This window comes from Rana temporaria, chromosome 11 (genome assembly GCF_905171775.1).
Source record: "Rana temporaria chromosome 11, aRanTem1.1, whole genome shotgun sequence".
In the NCBI taxonomy this organism is placed as follows: Eukaryota; Metazoa; Chordata; class Amphibia; order Anura; family Ranidae; genus Rana; species Rana temporaria.
Window position 1 is genome coordinate 7,332,434 of NC_053499.1, and position 17,494 is coordinate 7,349,927.

The 17,494-nt window shown below is 47.3% G+C and overlaps 1 protein-coding gene across 6 annotated transcripts in view; it reads right to left on the reverse strand.

The window, feature by feature from the left end:
* Positions 1-6,394: 6,394 nt before the first annotated feature.
* USP47 (ubiquitin specific peptidase 47) overlaps positions 6,395-17,494 on the reverse strand; it is a 78,111-nt gene continuing 67,011 nt past the window's right edge. For 5 of the 6 annotated variants that reach the window (XM_040327956.1, XM_040327954.1, XM_040327957.1 and 2 more), the window contains 4 exons: positions 15,537-15,667; positions 13,359-13,406; positions 11,569-11,699; positions 6,395-9,775 (listed from right to left, as the gene is read on the reverse strand). In XM_040327956.1, coding sequence (XP_040183890.1) covers positions 9,601-9,775; positions 11,569-11,699; positions 13,359-13,406; positions 15,537-15,667 — 485 coding nt within the window. In that variant the 3' untranslated portion in view covers positions 6,395-9,600. The remainder of the gene's footprint in view (positions 9,776-11,568; positions 11,700-13,358; positions 13,407-15,536; positions 15,668-17,494) is intronic. The other variant, XR_005744154.1, reaches the window with a different exon arrangement.

Genomic DNA, 17,494 nt, shown 5'->3' on the forward strand with positions numbered 1-17,494 from the left:
CCTTCTTGTAGATGTTACTCTTATTTTCTAAATAGGTTCCTTTAAGCTAGTGCAGTGGTCTCCAAACTGCGGCCCAGGGGCCAGATGTGGCACTTGATTTTATCCGGCCCTTGGGGTGCTTTTTTATTCCTTGGCACCAAAGATGGGGCAGAATTCCTCCCAATAGCACCAATGATGGGGCAGAATACCTCCCAATGACACCAATGATGGGGCAGAATATCTCCCAATGACACCAATGATAGGGCAGAATATCTCCCAATGACACCAATTTTGGGGTCCAATGACACCAATTAGGAGGGATTTTGTACTCCTGATGGCCACAGTCCGGCCCCCTTAAAGTCTGGAGGACAGTAATCCAGCCCTTTGTTAAGAAAGTTTGGAGACCCCTGAGCTAGTGCATTGTTGGTTCACTTACCTTTTCCTTCGATTTCCCTTCTAAAAATGTTTTTTTGTTCGTCTGAATTTCTCACTTCCTGTCCCTCCTCAGTAAGCTTGCCCCCATCATCCGAGCCGTTCTGGCTGGGGGGGTTAGTCGGCATACTCGCCCCCTCCCTTGGGACCTCATCCCTGCGGGGACACGCTGTTAGTCAGTGTGCTCGCCCCATCCCTTGGGACTACATCCCTGCGGGGACACGCTGTTAGTCAGTGTGCTCGCCCCCTCCCTTGGGACTACATCCCTGCGGGGAAACGCTGTGTTCACAGCGTCTTCCCATAGGGATGTAGTTCCAAGAGGGGGGGGGGGAGCACGCTGACTAACCCCCAGCCTGAATGGCTTGGATAATGGGGACAAGCTTACTGAGGAGGAACAGGAAGTGAGAAATTCAGATAAAGAAAAAAAACATTTAGAAGGGAAATGGAAGGAGAAGGTAAGTGAACCAAAGATGCACTAGCTTAAAGGAACCTATTTAGAAAATAAAAAATGAACTTTTACAACCCCTTTAATTGTAGAGTTCTCTCTTAATCTCTATGAAGCCCCAGTAGGGGATCGAAATGCATCAGTGGGAATGGGTGGCATGCCTCTATGTTGTTTTCCACAATAACATTTTGTTTGCAGAGAAAGAAACGATGGGCGGCTGCACATCTGTTTTTATTGCAAAAGGGATGGGGGTTGGGGGGGGGGGGGTGACGGAACTCAAAGTCTTGCCGCCACCCTTGGTTGGAATTTGGCGCGGGACCTCAGAGTGGTGTTGGGGATGCTTCTGAAAATATATACCCAATGTGCAGAAAGTAGCCAGCCCAGATTTTATTCTGGCACAGGAGAGCTCTTAATGAGGATTGTACAACAGATGTACATAGAAGGAAGAATTTGCCAGCTGCTTAAGTACTACAACTCCCAGCATATCTTTCCAGCTGCCTGTCTGTATTTGTCTAGTCTTCGCCTAGCAGGGCTGGGCTTGTAACTATTTATTGGCCGCCAATTATAGCCTCTGGATTTTCTCTATGACAGTGCCCTGTTTATTAGTTGCTGGAAAATTGTATAATTTGGGAAAAATGTTGTTTCTCCGAGCCCATGGTGCGATACACAAAAACAAAACACGAAAGTGAACCAAAAAAAAGGGTGTTTAATGTGGCCCCCTCCCAAAGAGGAAGGACCCTTCCCTGACCTCCTAGGGTGCAAGATTCCTAGTCTCAGGTCCACCTAGCCAAAGGGCCCAGCACACCCCTCTCCTCATCATCAGCCAAAGCCAACCACTAAGTACTAGAGCAGGGGTCTCCAAGCATTCTAAACAAAGGGCCGGTTTATTGTTCTTCAGACTCGTGGAGGGCCGGACTTTGGCCAGCGAAGTGGAAATTTTCCTGGCATCAGTGGGAGTAAACATCTGGTATTAGGGGTAGGAATAGTGCCCCATTAGTGGTGCCCAAGGGCCGGATAAAGGCAAGCAAAGGGCCACATCCGGCCCTCAGGCCGCAGTTTGGAGACCACTGTACTAGAGTAAAAAAAAAAATATTGGATAAGGTGTACACCTGTGATTTGTCCTTGCAGGTCAAGGCAATAGGTTCTCTATAATGCAGCTCCTCCGTTTTCCCACTGGTCCTTCCAAGTATAAGAGAGCACGTGACTCATTCCAGTTCCTACCACATGAGGGTGCTGGTAATTGGTTGCTTAGCACCCAGCACTGTGGGGAGAGAGCCCCGTGTAAGCACCAAGTCATAATTTGCAGCTTATACAGGACCTCTATCATGTACCTGGTGCTAGAGGCCAATGGAGAGAGAGAGCTTCCCTTGCGGCTAAGTTCCAGTCCCCCCTGAGGTTGGAAATAGGAGAGGTCAGGTCCAAAGTAGCCGGGTCGCCTGCTGGACTGTATTCAGGAGGTTCCAGAATACAGCTGTTGTGCTGGATTCGGATAATGCTGAGACTGCAGCATGGTCAGAAGGAAGCCTAGGTCATGAGCCGGGTGGGTAGCAGAGCAGACATGGTCAGGTGGATAGCCGAGGTCGAACTCAAGAAGCAAACAGGACATAGGTCAAGTCAGGTCAGTAACAGGAGACAGAAACAGGATCATCACAGAGATAACGCACTGGAACAGCCGAAGATCAACCAGCAACTCAAGCCACTAGTTGACTTCCTTATATAGGCCCATGTGACATGATGGAAGAGATGTTGGGTCCTAGAGTCCTTCTCCTGCTGACAACCTCTTTTCCCTGCTCCCAAAGGTGAACAAAGCATCAAAGAGAATTAAAATATGAGCAGCAATGGGGGCCCCATTAAAGGGAAACCATTGCTTTGCTCTACGTAGGCAAACCACAGGAGTACTTTAAACTGGAGCAAAAAGCAACTATCATCATCCATCCTCCCATAGGTGGGGAATATACATAGAGGTCTACTCTGGCCTGCAATGAAAAAGAGAAGGGTTGGTAATGGACCAAAGATTGACAGAACCAATTGGGACAAGACCCTCAGATTCAGCTTTGCCAAACGCCGGGTCCAAATTGCTGTTTATATTGCTGAAATGCCTACATTCATAACATAAAACTCCGGCTTCCTTCTCTTCCTGTTTAATCTCTATTTTATTTCATCTTTGTTGTTTAAAGTCAACTTATGACCACATTTTAATCAAGAGTGTAAAGGGAAAAAAAAGATAAATGCCAAAACATACCCTTAGTAAGGGAGGGTTGGGGGTCACCTGCAGTTGCATTCAGCCATGTTTGACTCCCATGTGATTTCCCACAGGCTGCATTAGGGTCCAGGATAGGGCTTTCGTAGGCGATCCCACACACAGCATGAGCTAGATGCAGGGGCGTACATACAGGGGTCACCATTGCGACCCATCCCCATGCTCCAGGGGGCCCATGCGGCCCCCCACGTACACCTGTATATGAGGGGTGGCCGCATGTAGAGGAACCAATCTCTTCATGTAGCTGCTGAATACCCGCTTCTCCCTCCCGCAGACATTAAAGGGCTGCAGGAGGGAAAAGGGGGGCATCGGTTTCTCTACATGTTTGCTTACCTATCGCCCCTCCCACTGGCTGCTGCTGGGGATCTGTCAAGATGGAGAGCAGGGAAGGAGCCAGTAAATGTGTCATTAACCGGCCCCTTCCTTGTCCTAATCAACAGAGTCATTGATCGGTACCTCTGCCCTTCAGCTCCCTGATGGGTTTTTTACCTCTTCACACTCTGCCAGTTCAAAACCTACCCGAGAACCTCCGGAGGAGGGCTGTCAAACTCAGTTTTGTTGTGGGCCACAGCAGCATTATGGTTGCCCTCAAATGGCCAGTTGTATCTGCAAGACTAGATGTCCAGAGCACTCCCCACCCTTACATCAGATGTCAAGAGTCGCCCACCTCGGTGCATCTTCCTTAGCTTGTGCTGCTGCTGGGAAGCAGAAAATGCAGGGTCTGAAGAAGGACCGGAGGAAGGCTGGAGTCAACTGCCAGAGGCTGCTGAACGCAAAACCTGTGGGGGGGGGGGGGGGGCTGCGGATGCACAGGAACTGTAGGAAGCGTTCCGTCTTCCTCTCTGCTGCCGATTGCCGAGACCAGGGGAGGTAGAGATCAGCCTCTCTACGGCTGCACAAAGAAGCGCAGGATCTCACGGAGGAGTTCTGTCCTGATACCGCAGCTGCAGGAGACGTGCGAGGGCCACATAAAAGCTGCCCGGAGGGCAAGATTCAGCCTGCAGACCTTGCGCTGGACACATGTGCTCTAGAGCAGTGGTTCTCAACCCTGTCCAGTACCGCCAACAGGCCAGGTTTGCTGGTTTTCCTTTATCTTGCACAGGTGCTTTAAATCAGTCAATGGCTCGGTATTTTGGACAGCTATTTTATCATGGCCTGTTGGGGGTACTTGAGGACAGGGTTCAGAACCACTGCTTTAGAGGATCCGGGCCCCCCCCCCCCCCCAAGGCATCGATAGTGATCTTCGTCACCCAGTGTGGAGATGGGGCTTTTTTCCCCCCCTCTACCTGCATCTTACGGAGGATTGTGTGGTTCCATCAATCAGGGCCACCGCAACCCAACTAGATGCAAGCCTTATAAGAAAAAAAGTAAACATACATTTTTGTATGAATAACCTAATTTTCAGTTACAAACTACACACTATAAGGGGCTCGCCCCTCTTTTTCCGGTGGATATCTCAGGCCTCTCTATGGCTCTTCAACTAGTTTTTAGGGGCTGACCCAACAAACCCTTTTGAGGACCACCACCATCTTAATCCCATACTCTTGTAGGTGGCACTATAACCCAACGGTTCAGATCTTCCAGGTCTCGGCTGTGTCCTTCCATGAACTGAAGAGAAATTACCCTTTATGAAAAAAAAAAACTCCTCCATGGTCTCCGCCCATGGCAGGAGTCCCGGTTCAAGTTGAGTTGCTAACTCGGTGGCTCTGCCTGAACGTCATCCTCCAGACTACCCGCTTGCCGACCGCCATACGAGTATTTACGTCGACAGAATGGCACGGCTGCGCAAATGGGCGTATATATCCCCCCTTTCAACGGCGGTGCACTTGCGACCCTGTTGCGAGCTCCGTGACCGCAGACTCGATGTCCGCCGGTGTTCCGCGATCGGGTCACGGAGCTGAAGAACGGGGAGATGTCAGTGTAAACACAACATCTCCCTGTTCTGCCTAGTGACAGGTCACCGATCTTCTGTTCCCTCTCATCGGGAGCAGCGATCAGTGAAATTTTTTCACGGCAAGCCACACCCCTTAACAGTTAGAAGCACTTCTTAGGTCACACTTTACCCCTTCAGCTCCCCCTACAGGTTAACCCCTTCACTGACAGTGAATCAGTGCATTTTTATAGCACTAATCGCTGTAAAAATGACAATTAGGGGTGCAAAGGATCAAAAAACTCACGGGTCGGAACGTTCCTCGGATCAGGAGTCACGGATCGGACCGAAACCTTTTTTCGGATTGGCAAAAAAATAATAATTCTCCCCCACTGTAATATCCACATCTCCCCCCCACCAACTATAGTACCCCCTCGGTGCAGACCCCCCCTCCTCTCAGTACAGAGACCCACCCCTCCAGGTAGTACCGACAGACACTCTACCCCCCCTCAGGTAGTACAGACTCTCCCAGCGTGTGTCCGAGTGCAGGCTCCTCCTCTGTGGATGTAAACAGAGGAGAGCCGCCGCCGGGTGTACCAAGATGGCCGCAGCTCCAGGAGCTAGGCCGATGCCGCAGCCTTTCCTAATGTTATTCCTGCGGCTCCGGAGCTAGGCCGAAGCCGTGGCCTTTCCTAGCGTTATGGCCCGCGGCTCCAGAGGTAGGCCGAAGCCGCGGCCATAATGTTAGGAAAGGCCGCGGCTTCGGCCTAGCTCCGGAGTCAAGAAGTCAATTTTGTTTGGGAGCCACGTCGCACGACCACGCAATTGTCAGTTAAAGCGACGCAGTGCCGAATAGCAAAAAGTGGCCCGGTCTTTGGCCAACCAAATGGTCCGGGGCTGAAGTGGCTACTTGGCCAGGGTGAAACAGTTCTCACAGTTTGACATTTCCCCTTTATTCCATTCTCGATTAAAACGTGGTCAGCGTAAACTTGTAGTATAGCGTTTGCCTTATGCTGAGCAGACAGGATTGTTTGGTTGCTGTCGCCCTCTGCTGGATGGAAATGCAATAACTTCAAGTGTCTAATTTATATTCTAAATTCATTGTTTGCATGTGTCACTTGATGTAGAGCGGTTGTAGATTTTGGCCGATTATAAAAATGATCTATTTAATGTTCTCATGTCCTTATTAAAATAATTTTAACAGTTCAGTCTGTCTCTAAAATGTTCTTCATGCTAACTTGAGACGCTTCCAGGATTTCCAATATTGGACTCGAATATAGCAGTAGCTTGGTAATAAGCAGAAAAAGCCTCCAATACAAGTAAAAAAAAAAAAAAACTTTTATCCAAAAATTTCTTATACACTCCCCCCCCCCCCCCCCCAAAAAAAAAGGACAAACTCAGAAAAATTATTTTCTCATTTTTAATTTATTGGCATGTTTCATCTGTGTAAACAGCGGCATGAAAAAAATTATCAAAACCTCATTAAATCGATCCGTTACAAATTAGATGGCAATTTTTCCAAAAAGGTAGGCGAGAAATCTGTTACATTTGTGGTTTGCGCGTTTTCGTGTGAAGGTTTATTTTGCAAAATTATACAGATCAAAAAACCTAAAAAACAAAAACGAAAAAAAACCCCAAACAAATCAATTGATTACATGACGTACATCCCGAGATCAGCGCTTGTCGGCTGTCGACACACAAATGCCGGAAAATTACTGAAAAAAAAAAAAAGAAAAAAACTAAAAATGTGGGGTGTTGCGTGGAGGAGGGGGAACTAAAAACAGGAGCAAAAACAAAACCGTGCTAAGAAAAAAAAAAAAAAAAAGTACCAGAATAGTCAAACAGCAAAAAAAAATAATAATAATTAAATAGGCAGCTAATTTTTCCCCCAATGTACACAGTGTTGATATGCGATAAATCTAGGAACAGGAAATGGGGCGGGGTCTATTTTTTTTTTAGGGGGAGGGGTTATTTACACTACCATGAAACACAGGAGATTGCTCTATTACAAAGCAAGACTCCCTGCAGCTCTAGAGTCTGGGGACCCCTAGGAAGCTGCGGGAGGCCTGGGACTTTCTATATTGCTACCGACCCCCACCTTGATCTTAATACCGTAATATGGGGGTGCCCCATCTTGCGTCATGCCCAGTGGACGGCCGTCCCCATTTCAATACAGTAATGCTGGGCACCCAACTTGCATCATGACCAGTGGATGACTGCCTTGAGTTCAATACCCCAATGGGGGGCGCCCATCTTGCATATCATGCCTAGTCGCCAACCGCCTTAATACAGTAATATGGGGCGCCATTCTTGCATCAAGCCCAGTTGATGACCGACCTAGATTTCAATATCGTAATGTAGGGTGCTCATCACGCCCAGTCACCAACCACCTTGATATCAATACCGTAATGGGGGGCGCCCATCTTGCATCAAGCCCAATGGACTGCCTTGGTTGCAATACCTTAATGCCCCCCATGCCCAGTCATCAACCATCTTGATCTTAATACCGTAATATGGGGCTGCCCATCTTGCATCATGCCCAGTGGACGGCCGTCCCCATTTCAATACAGTAATGCTGCATCATGACCAGTGGATGACTGCCTTGGTTTCAATACCCCCATAGGGGTGCCCATCTTGCATATCATGCCCAGTCGACACCGCCTTGATCTTAATGCGGCAATATGAGGCGCCCATCTTGCATCAAGCCCAGTTGACGGCTGACCTGGATTTCAATATCGTAATATAGGGTGCTCATCATGCCCAGTCACCAACCACCTTGATTTCAATACCGTAATGAGGGCCCCCCCCATCCAGCACAACGAACGACTGCATTGATTTCAATACCCCACTGCCCCCCATGCCCAGTCGCCAACCACCTTGATCTTAATACAGTAATATGGGGCACCCATCTTGCATCAAGCCCAGTTGACGACCAACCTTGATTTCAATATCGTAAAATAGGGTGCTCATCATGCCCAGTCGCCAACCACCTTGATTTCAATGCCCTAATGGGGGGGTGCCAATCTTGCATCAAGCCCAATGGATGACTGCCTTGATTGCAATACCCCAAAGCCCCCTGTGCCCATCATGCAAGCCCAGTAGACGACTGTCTTGTGTTCAATACCCTAATGGGGGGGGGGGGGTTGCCCATCATCCCCAGTTGCCAACCACCTTGAATACCGCAATGGGCGGCACCCATCTTGCGTCATGCCCAGTTTACAACCGCCTTGATTTCAATACGGCCATGGGCAGCACCCATCTTTCATCAAGACCAATTGACGACCACCTTAATTTCAATACCCTAATGGGGGGGTTCCCATCATGCATACCATGCCCAGTTGCCAACCGCCTTTATTTTAATACCGCAATAGGGGGCACATATCTTCCATCAAGCCCAGTCGCCGACCGCCTTGTTTTCAATTTCGTAATGGGGGGTGCCCAGTCACCAACCGCCTTGATTTAAAAACCGTAATAGAGGGCACCCATCTTCCATCAAGTGCAGTTGCCCACCGCCTTGATTTCAATATCAATATTTCAGCATCAAGCCCCGTTGACAGTGGCCTTGATTTTAAATGCCATAATGTGGAGTGCCCATCTTGCATCATGCCTATTCACCCCGATTTCAATAGCGTAATGTAGGGCGCCCATCTTGCATCAAGCCAAGTTGACGGTGGCCTTGATTTCAATGGCATAATGGGGAGGCGCCCATCCTGCATCATGCCCTGTTGACGACCGCTTTGATTTCAATACCATAATGCGGGGTGCCCATCTTGCATCAATCCCAGTTGACGACTGACCTTAATACCATAAAAGGGGGGGCGGGCACATCATGCCCAGTTGACAACCACCTTATTTTCAATACCATAATGCGGGGCGCCCATCTTGCATCATGCCCAGCGGACGACCGTCCCAATATCAATACCGTAATACATGGCTCCCCCTCATATATGCCCAGCGGGCGACCAACTCAACTTCAATACGGTAACGCGGGGAGCGGATTCAGTGGAGAACGCGGCTTTAGTCTGATTGCTATTCGGTACAAATCTACGACTTTTCCTTTTTCTCTTGCGCTGTGCTTCACCTTCAGACTTGTACATAAAAAGGTCGTTCTAGCGTTCAATGAGGTAATGTGTTTATCAGCAAAATAAAAAGACTGTACAAGAATTTCTTCTCTTTTTGAATAGCCAGAAGCCAATGTGGGGCCCACATCCTACCTGAACAAGACGAAGCCCAGAGCTTTCAATGCACCCGACTTAATTTAATATATTTCTCTATACATTTCTATAATTTTATTGTTATTTGCACATCCCTTTCAGCGTTTTTTTTTTTTTCTTTTACAGTTTAATCGACCATAGTGCAGAAACAAGATCTCAAGTCACAAACGGTGATTGCCCCCCCACTTATTTTTTTTTAGTTTTACATTTTTTTTTTGTTTTCGCGTAAGGAACAAGGGTGCTGATTGGCCGTGCAAGTCCACCAATCAGTGCTGGTTTTTCTTTATAGCTTCACACTCGGTAAGTGGAACCCGGGGGGCTAAGAGAGGCACTCCTTGGCGGCAGTGTCTGTGTTAAATCACGGCTCTCTAAAAAAAGGTGGGCCGCCGGGGGCTGCCCGTCAGTCTTGAGTGGCGTCTTTACTCGAAGCTCCGTCCAAGTAGATTTTGAGGGCTTTTTCCTTGCGGGGGGAGTAAGTCACGCGGTGTCCAGTTTTTTGCAACCGGCTGCTTTCCTTTTTCATCAGTTGGTTGCGCTGCTCGTCCGTTAACTCCACCAGATCCTCAGTTTTATCCCTAGGAGAGGAAGAGAATATTAATTATGTGACAAGGGCACAGATCGAGGCTTAACCACTTCAATATCGGGCACTGACACCCCCTTCCTGCCCAGGCCAATTTTCAGCTGTCGCACTTTAAATGAGAATTGCGTGGTCATGCAACATTGTACACAAACAGAATATTTATCATTTATCATCGAAGGTTTTTCTTTTGTTTCAGTTATAAAATTTTGTAAATAAGTATGTTTTCTCCTTCATTGATGGGCACTGATAAGGTGGCAACGATGGGCACTCATTGGCATCACTGATAGATGGCACGTATTGGGTATAGGCACCGATTGCAATTTCCCTGGTGGTCTAGGGTGGCATACCTGTTGGTGCAGTGTGATGGCCATCCCTGGTGGTCCTGGGCAGGCATCAGAGGGGGGGCTGTGCTGATAATCAGCACCCCCCCCCCCCCCCCCGTCAGGAGCGCAGCCGATCGTCTCTCCTCGCGTCTGTCAGAGGTGAGTGAGGAAAAGCCAAACAAAGGCTCTTCCTGTTTACATTGTGACTGGACATGGCTGATCACGTGGTAAAGAGCCTCCGTCGGAGAGGACACACCGCATCACCGATCGCCGCGATGCTCTTCCCCCCACGGGCGCGCGGCGGCTGTTACCCTACAGGACGTCATATGATGCCCAGTCAGGATAACCGAACCACCGCCCAGCCGTCATTCTGCTATAGGCCGGGCAGGAAGTGGTTAATGGTTAGCATTTCTACCTTGCAGCCCAGGGGTCCTAAGATCAAATTCCGGACAGGACACCATCTACAAGTAGCTTGAATTTGAAAGGTTAACTAACCCTGTGTATGTATGCAAGATACAGTAGGGACCTTCAATTGTAAGCAGGGCCTGAGATATAGAGCAGCCTATAAATTGTTGGCACTAAATGATAACAACCATTGACAGCCAGCAATGTACCCGCACGTTGCTGCACTCTTAGTGGTTATACTAGGACATAACCTGCAGCTGCAGGCTTCATCCCAGTATTGTTTTTCAGCCGATGGTCGGCTTTCATTGTAAAAGCAATCCTAGCAGCTTATTAGTCGCTGGATTGCTTTAACAAGCATCGGTAAAGGACGTTCCATCACCCCTCCCCAACAGCGGCTTTACCAGGCTCTCCTGATGCACTGGGAGACCTGAGTGATCAACCCGACCATAAAGATGGAACCCTTCTAATCATCTCTATAGTATAGGAAACCAGAAGCGATGGAGCATTTCATCACTTCCAGTTTTGCAATTGTAAACAAACCCTAATGGGTTTGAAAAAAATTAAATAAAAAAATAACTGGATCATACTGATCTTGGTATGATTTGAAGCTTTAAAGTGCAGAGGAGGGCTTGGCTACAGCTAATTATATGCTACAAGGTGCTGCGATTATCACAAGGTACCTGAGCCAGCTGTGGGCCAATCACAGCTCACTGGTACAGGAAGCAGAGCCGTTATGACTGAATTCATTCATAACAGATTTGTTTACACTGCGATCACATGATCAGTTACCCATAAGGATCTGCATTCCGCTGCGCCCAGTACAGCGCCGGTGACATACATGTATAGCCGAGCTGTGTCTGAATCTCTGCACTGTGCTGGGCACACCTAGAATTTAAGCAGCCATCGACACTTAGAAGATAAGAAGCCAACTATAAGAAACCATCTACATCTCCAATCCTTATCAGTATACAAAGACGCAGAGGGCGGACTCTTTCAGATTGATGCGTTATGGAAAAATTGCACAGTCCTGTTTTATTCAGAGGGTTGCTGCTCACCGTACCTATAGAATATAACGGCCCCATCGTCTGATATATACAGCGGCCAGGCGTTCAGTGTCGATACTTTTGGGTTCCAGTCCAACTCTTGATGGATCTCCAGGACAGAAATGTCACAGGGAAATGTCCCTCGACCCTGCAAGGAACAAAAGCAATAAAGATTGGCAAATGTCATTTCAAAAGTCAGATGGGGGGGCACTTTAAATCAGAAATGTCTTAGTTGCTGTGCAAATAAATACGGTACAGTGGAACCTCAAATTGGGAGTAACGCGGTTAATGAGTGTTTTTCAATAAGAGCGCTGTATTTTAAAAAATTCTAACTCGGGTTGAGAGTGTTGTCTCGCGAAACGAGCATGATTCAAGCCACAGCGGCAGGGCTGGACTGGGACAAAAATTTGGCCCTGTACTTCATCCAGACTGGCCCACTTTGACATGTGTCTCCTATGGCGGGCAGACAACTGCCGCACCCCCCCTCCCCCCCGGCCACCCAAGCCCCCTCTCCCCCTTCACTAGCCACTAGCCGTTCTACTTTATTAGACTAGAACTAGGGTTGTCCCGATACCGATACTAGTATCGGTATTGCATACAATCAGATTGCATAGTGTATGGCTATGTTTATACACCTGAAATTACTAGTTGCGCTTTCAGTGCCATTAATTGTTAACGGCACAACAAACAGAAGCAAACATGTGAAAAAACAAAGGGCAAATGCTGCACAGTAAAAAAAAAAAAAAAAAAAACACACACACACACACACACACACACACACACACACACACAAACGCCAAAATGTCCCATTAACCATGTGTAGTGCATCCAATTGAAATCAACAGGCTGCCCTATGCGTGTCACAGGAAAAACGAGACACAAAACATTGGCTCCCACTATGCTAAATGTCAATGGGGGTTGAAAGTGAAATTGGTGCGATAACACAACAATGAGGATCCATCGACATCTGTGCATTTCAGAAATGCGCCGCACCAAAAATCGCAGTAAAAAATACATCAAGCTCCACTAAAAAAAAAAAAAAAATTCTGAAGCTTCTTTGGGGCGATTGCCATGTGTAGAGCGGCAGGTGGATGGACTGCCCTATGTGTGATGAGTGGAAATGCTCCAAAACGCTGCCCCCCTCTCTCTTCTAATTTTGATTGACAGCCGTGGGAGCCAATGGCGCCACTGATGTGTCTCAGCCAATCAAAAGGAGAGTCCCGGTGACTTGTCGTTAAAGGAACTTTCTCGTTAGGGGAACCTTAAGGACTGCAAAGGCGCAATCCTTGCCGATGGAAATCTCCGAACCTCGGCCGGCATCCAGGCTCATTCTTTAACATCCCCGTGCATTGGAGGATGTTAAAAAAAGAGCCAGGAGGCCAAACGAGAGCAGCGTGCCGTCCGAGCGAAGCGACGACGTGAGGCCGACTGGCCACTTTCCTCAAAATCCACGTCGCCCTGGATGCCGGCCAAGGTTCGGAGATTTCCGTCGGAAGGATTGCGCCTGCGCAGTCCTTACAGGAACTTTCTCGTTAGCCGGAACCATATCGGCTGATCACCGGACCGCTAAGACACTCGTGGACATTGTTAGAGAGAAGGAGCTCAGGGAATTGGGGGGCTGCTACACACAAGGTTTTTTTTTTTATCCTAATGCATAGAATGCATTAAGATAAAAAACCTTCTGCCTTTACAACTCTTTTAAATAACAAAATTACTAGATGGTCATTAAGCAAGTATTTACTAAATGATCAGAAAATGAGATGCTTTGAGTGAAGATCTATGAGGACGAGGTGGAGACAAAACTCACCTTGGCAAACTCCAAATTCTCTAGCGGTATGCCGCTGATCTCACACATCTGAAAGAAGCACAAAAAAAGCCGTTTTCCCTTATGTATTCATTTCATAGTATCAAAAGTTGTACTGTAAGTTTTGGCTATTTTTTTTTTATTATTTAACCACTTGCCTACCGGGCACTTTTACCCCCTTCCTGCCCAGGCCAATTTGCAGCCTTCAGCGCTCTCACACTTTGAATGACAATTGCGGTCATGCAAGACTGTTCTCATATGACATTTCTAGATATTATATATATATACACACACACACACACTCTCCCTCTATATATATATATATATTCTCTCTCTCCCTCTCCCCACACATAGATATAGATAGAGAGAGAGAATTTTTTTATATATATATATATATATATATATATATATATATATATATATATATATATATATATATATATATATATATATATATATATATATATATATATATATATATATATATAGTCTGTACATTTGTTGTACTCATTATGAGGGTTCCGTCACCCCCCCCCCCCCTCCCTGGGCGGAGTTGTTGAGTCTTTACGCCTGCCGTGTTCATTATGGGGAGTTTCCACCATTCCTGCTGGATTTTATATTTTATATTCCTGATGAAAGGTGGATGGGAAACGCCCAAAACTCCCAGGTGGACAGGAAGAGTCTCTGGAATTGTAGGTGGAGAACTCACAAAGTATACAAGACCTATATAGAGTTAAAAAATGGTTTGGCCAACAAGGCTTCTCCTTTAATTACAATACAACTTTTGGGTGGATTGATCCTTTAATTGCAGTGAAGGTTTATCACTTGGACAGCTGAATGTTCTCACACACCAAGTCTATTCAAAGCCATTATTTCTAATTTTTAGGAACTCGGTATTGAAATAGTACCCAATCTCCATACAGGGCGCCGGACACACATAGATTTCAATGTGTTTATTTTTTTTGGTCTTCAAAAAAGGGAGGGGGCTCTGCGACCCGAGCCCACCCCTTTTTGAAGCCCAAAAAAACTCACCTTGAAATCTGTTTGTCTGGCACCCTTGTATGGAGCTTAGGGACCAGGCGCATGGATTAGGGGGGCGGCACCCTGTAAACGTTCAACAGGTCTATAGTTACTTTGTAAAGACTTAACACGCTTTTTAAATATGGGCACCACATCAGCTCTACGCCAATCCAGTGGTACTATTTCATTCAATAACGAGTCCCTAAAAGTTGGAAACAATGGCTTTAAAAAGACATGGTGTGTGAGAACATTCAGCTGTCCAACAAGTGATAAACCTTCACTGCAATTAAAGGATTAATCCACACAAAAGTTGTATTGTAATTAAAGGAGAAGCCTTGTTGGCCAAACCATTTTCTAACTCTATATAAGGTCTTGTATACTTTGTGAGATCTCCACCTTCAATTCCCACCCGAAACTGTCCCTGTCCACCCGAAACTGTCCCTGTCCACCCGAAACTGTCCCTGTCCACCCGAAACTGTCCCTGTCCACCCGAAACTGTCCCTGTCCACCCGAAACTGTCCCTGTCCACCCGAAACTGTCCCTGTCCACCCGAAACTGTCCCTGTCCACCCGAAACTGTCCCTGTCCACCCGAAACTGTCCCTGTCCACCCGAAACTGTCCCTGTCCACCCGAAACTGTCCCTGTCCACCCGAAACTGTCCCTGTCCACCCGAAACTGTTCCTGTCCACGCTGGGCGTTTCCCATCCACCTTTCATCAGGAATATAAATATAAAATCCAGCAGGAATGGTGGAAACTCCCCATAATGAACATGGCAGGTGTACAGACTCAGGAACCCTGCCCAGGGAGGGGGGGGGGGGGCCTCATAATGAGTACAACAGATGTACAGACCTGGTAGTTCAGCACAGAGATCTCATTGACAAAGTCTTCAAAAGACAAAGAATCGGCATTGGTGGTCCAACCCCTTTAGCAGCCACCAAACAATGTTTGGAACACGGACTCTAAAGCTGGATACACACTATTCAACTTTTGTTGTAAGATTTCCTTTAGATTTACCTTCAACTATGTAGTAGAAGGTCCTGCCCGACTGCATTCAAATTGAAAGTGTTTAGATTTGACCTCATATTATATGGTTTTGATAAATCTAAAGAAAATTGTATAGTGTGTATCCAGCTAAAGACTTGTAATGCTTTGATTATCACCTTCTCTCGAAGTTCATCCACACTGTTGGTCTCCAGCACAATCTCCTGGAAGGGCTCCAGTTTTAGCTGTGATGGCCTCCACCTCTTCGTCAGCAAGGACAGCTGGGACATAGACTTCATCTTCTCACCTTCTGTTTCAAGAAAACATAAAACACAGGGAGAGGTGTAGATCAGCAAGTACATGAATAGAATGGTTTTCCAACTATTAGAAGACATGAAACACAACAGACATCAAGTTTCTGGGAAGCAGAGGTTGTACTGCTATTGGTCTAGGCCAGGGGTGCCCAACCAGTGGCCTGGGGGCCACATGTGGCCCGCGACCTCGTGCTCTGGGATGGAATATAATACTGTTAAAGGTCAGTTTATTACTAAAATCACAATATATATATCTGGGCATATCTGTTCTGCAGTGGTTACTGGGCTGCTTTAAAACTAATCCCCAGGTGCGGGTTCCCTGCACTGAGCCATAGACTTCTGTTATTACCTGCGAGATTGATGAGCTTTCTGAAAATGCACCAAACCAGCAGAATATAATAGAAGTCTATTGCAAAGTGCAGGAAAGCCAAAAGGTACACCGCGGTGCGGGTAAACTGCCTTGGGCCCCTTTAACAAGGTCAGTCCGACCAATTGGAACCCCCATTCACCTCTACGTAGTGGCAGACATAAACCGACTTGTATCCTACCTCCAATACGATCTGCTAAAAAGTATAGTGGGCTGTGTCAGTGTCCTCTCTGCATATGCGGAGCAGACATGAACATGCCATCCACCCGCTACACTCATTATGGCCCGTGACCGGTTACAAATTCACTTAAGTGGCCCTTGCTCTTCAAAAGGTTGGGCCCCGTGGTCTAGGCACTGAAGGCGATGGGCCATTTTGATGGTGGGCCTTCAGTATTTGGGCGTCAATCCTAGGGTCCAGGTGATGGGGGTCATGGGCCACGGGACGACAGCGGTCACGGGTCTCTGGGGATGGGGGGGCAGATGGACTTTGAGCATCGGAGGTGGTCTGGGGTAAAGAGTATCTTGGTACCGGAGACAAACTATCATTGATTGGTCTGTGGGCACCAGAAGCAGAAACTCACTGGGACTTGAAATTATAAAAGAACATAAGCTTGTCTGATTATGAACAAGTAAGCATTAGAAAATAAAGCTAGTGTGTGGACATACCATGTGTGCGTGTGGATGTTTTCTCACTACCAATGCATTGGGGGACTTTCCATACATCCAGATTGTCCTTAAAACCCGGGTCTAGTTGAACCAGCAACCTTACAACTCCGACCTGTGATCAGCCGAGTTCCAAGGACTCGATCACAAAGCGCTCCACCTGTGCCCTGCAGGGGGAACGCAGGCAGTGCGAGCCCAAAAGGACCTCCATGTACGCCCTCCTGGAAATTAAAGCTCACGCTGTACCTGTCTTACGGCTATAACCCGGGCTTCAAGTGGTTAATTTACAGACCCTTGATGGGTAAAGCATAGAAACCTCTCATGAAGAATTTCAGTGCAGACTTTTCCTGACAATTCAGATTTGTCGTCTGACTTTGCAGTCTACATGAAGCTAGAGACAAACATTCAGAATAGGTTGAAGCCACAGGATCGCAATTACAGTCTGACAACTAGGTGACAGGTTTCCCTCAGAGTGTCCTTGAGCCCAGGTTCAGTGCGATTTCAGACATTGCATTTGATTCGCAACCGAGGTGCCGATCACGTGCGATGTCTGAGCAATGAATGTATGGCTGAACTCGCATTATATTTGCAGAAAAAAAGGCGCAGGGAAAAAAGGCACAGGGAAAAAGGCAAAGGCACAGGCACAGGCACCCCCCCCCACCCCACTGGAATCGGATCGCATGGGTGTTCTCATCGGATTCCTGTTTGAATCAACAGTTTGCACTGCGATCTGTGAACCGATCGGAGGGCGTCATTAACATTGTATTGACACCCACAGGGGTTCACAGAAGGC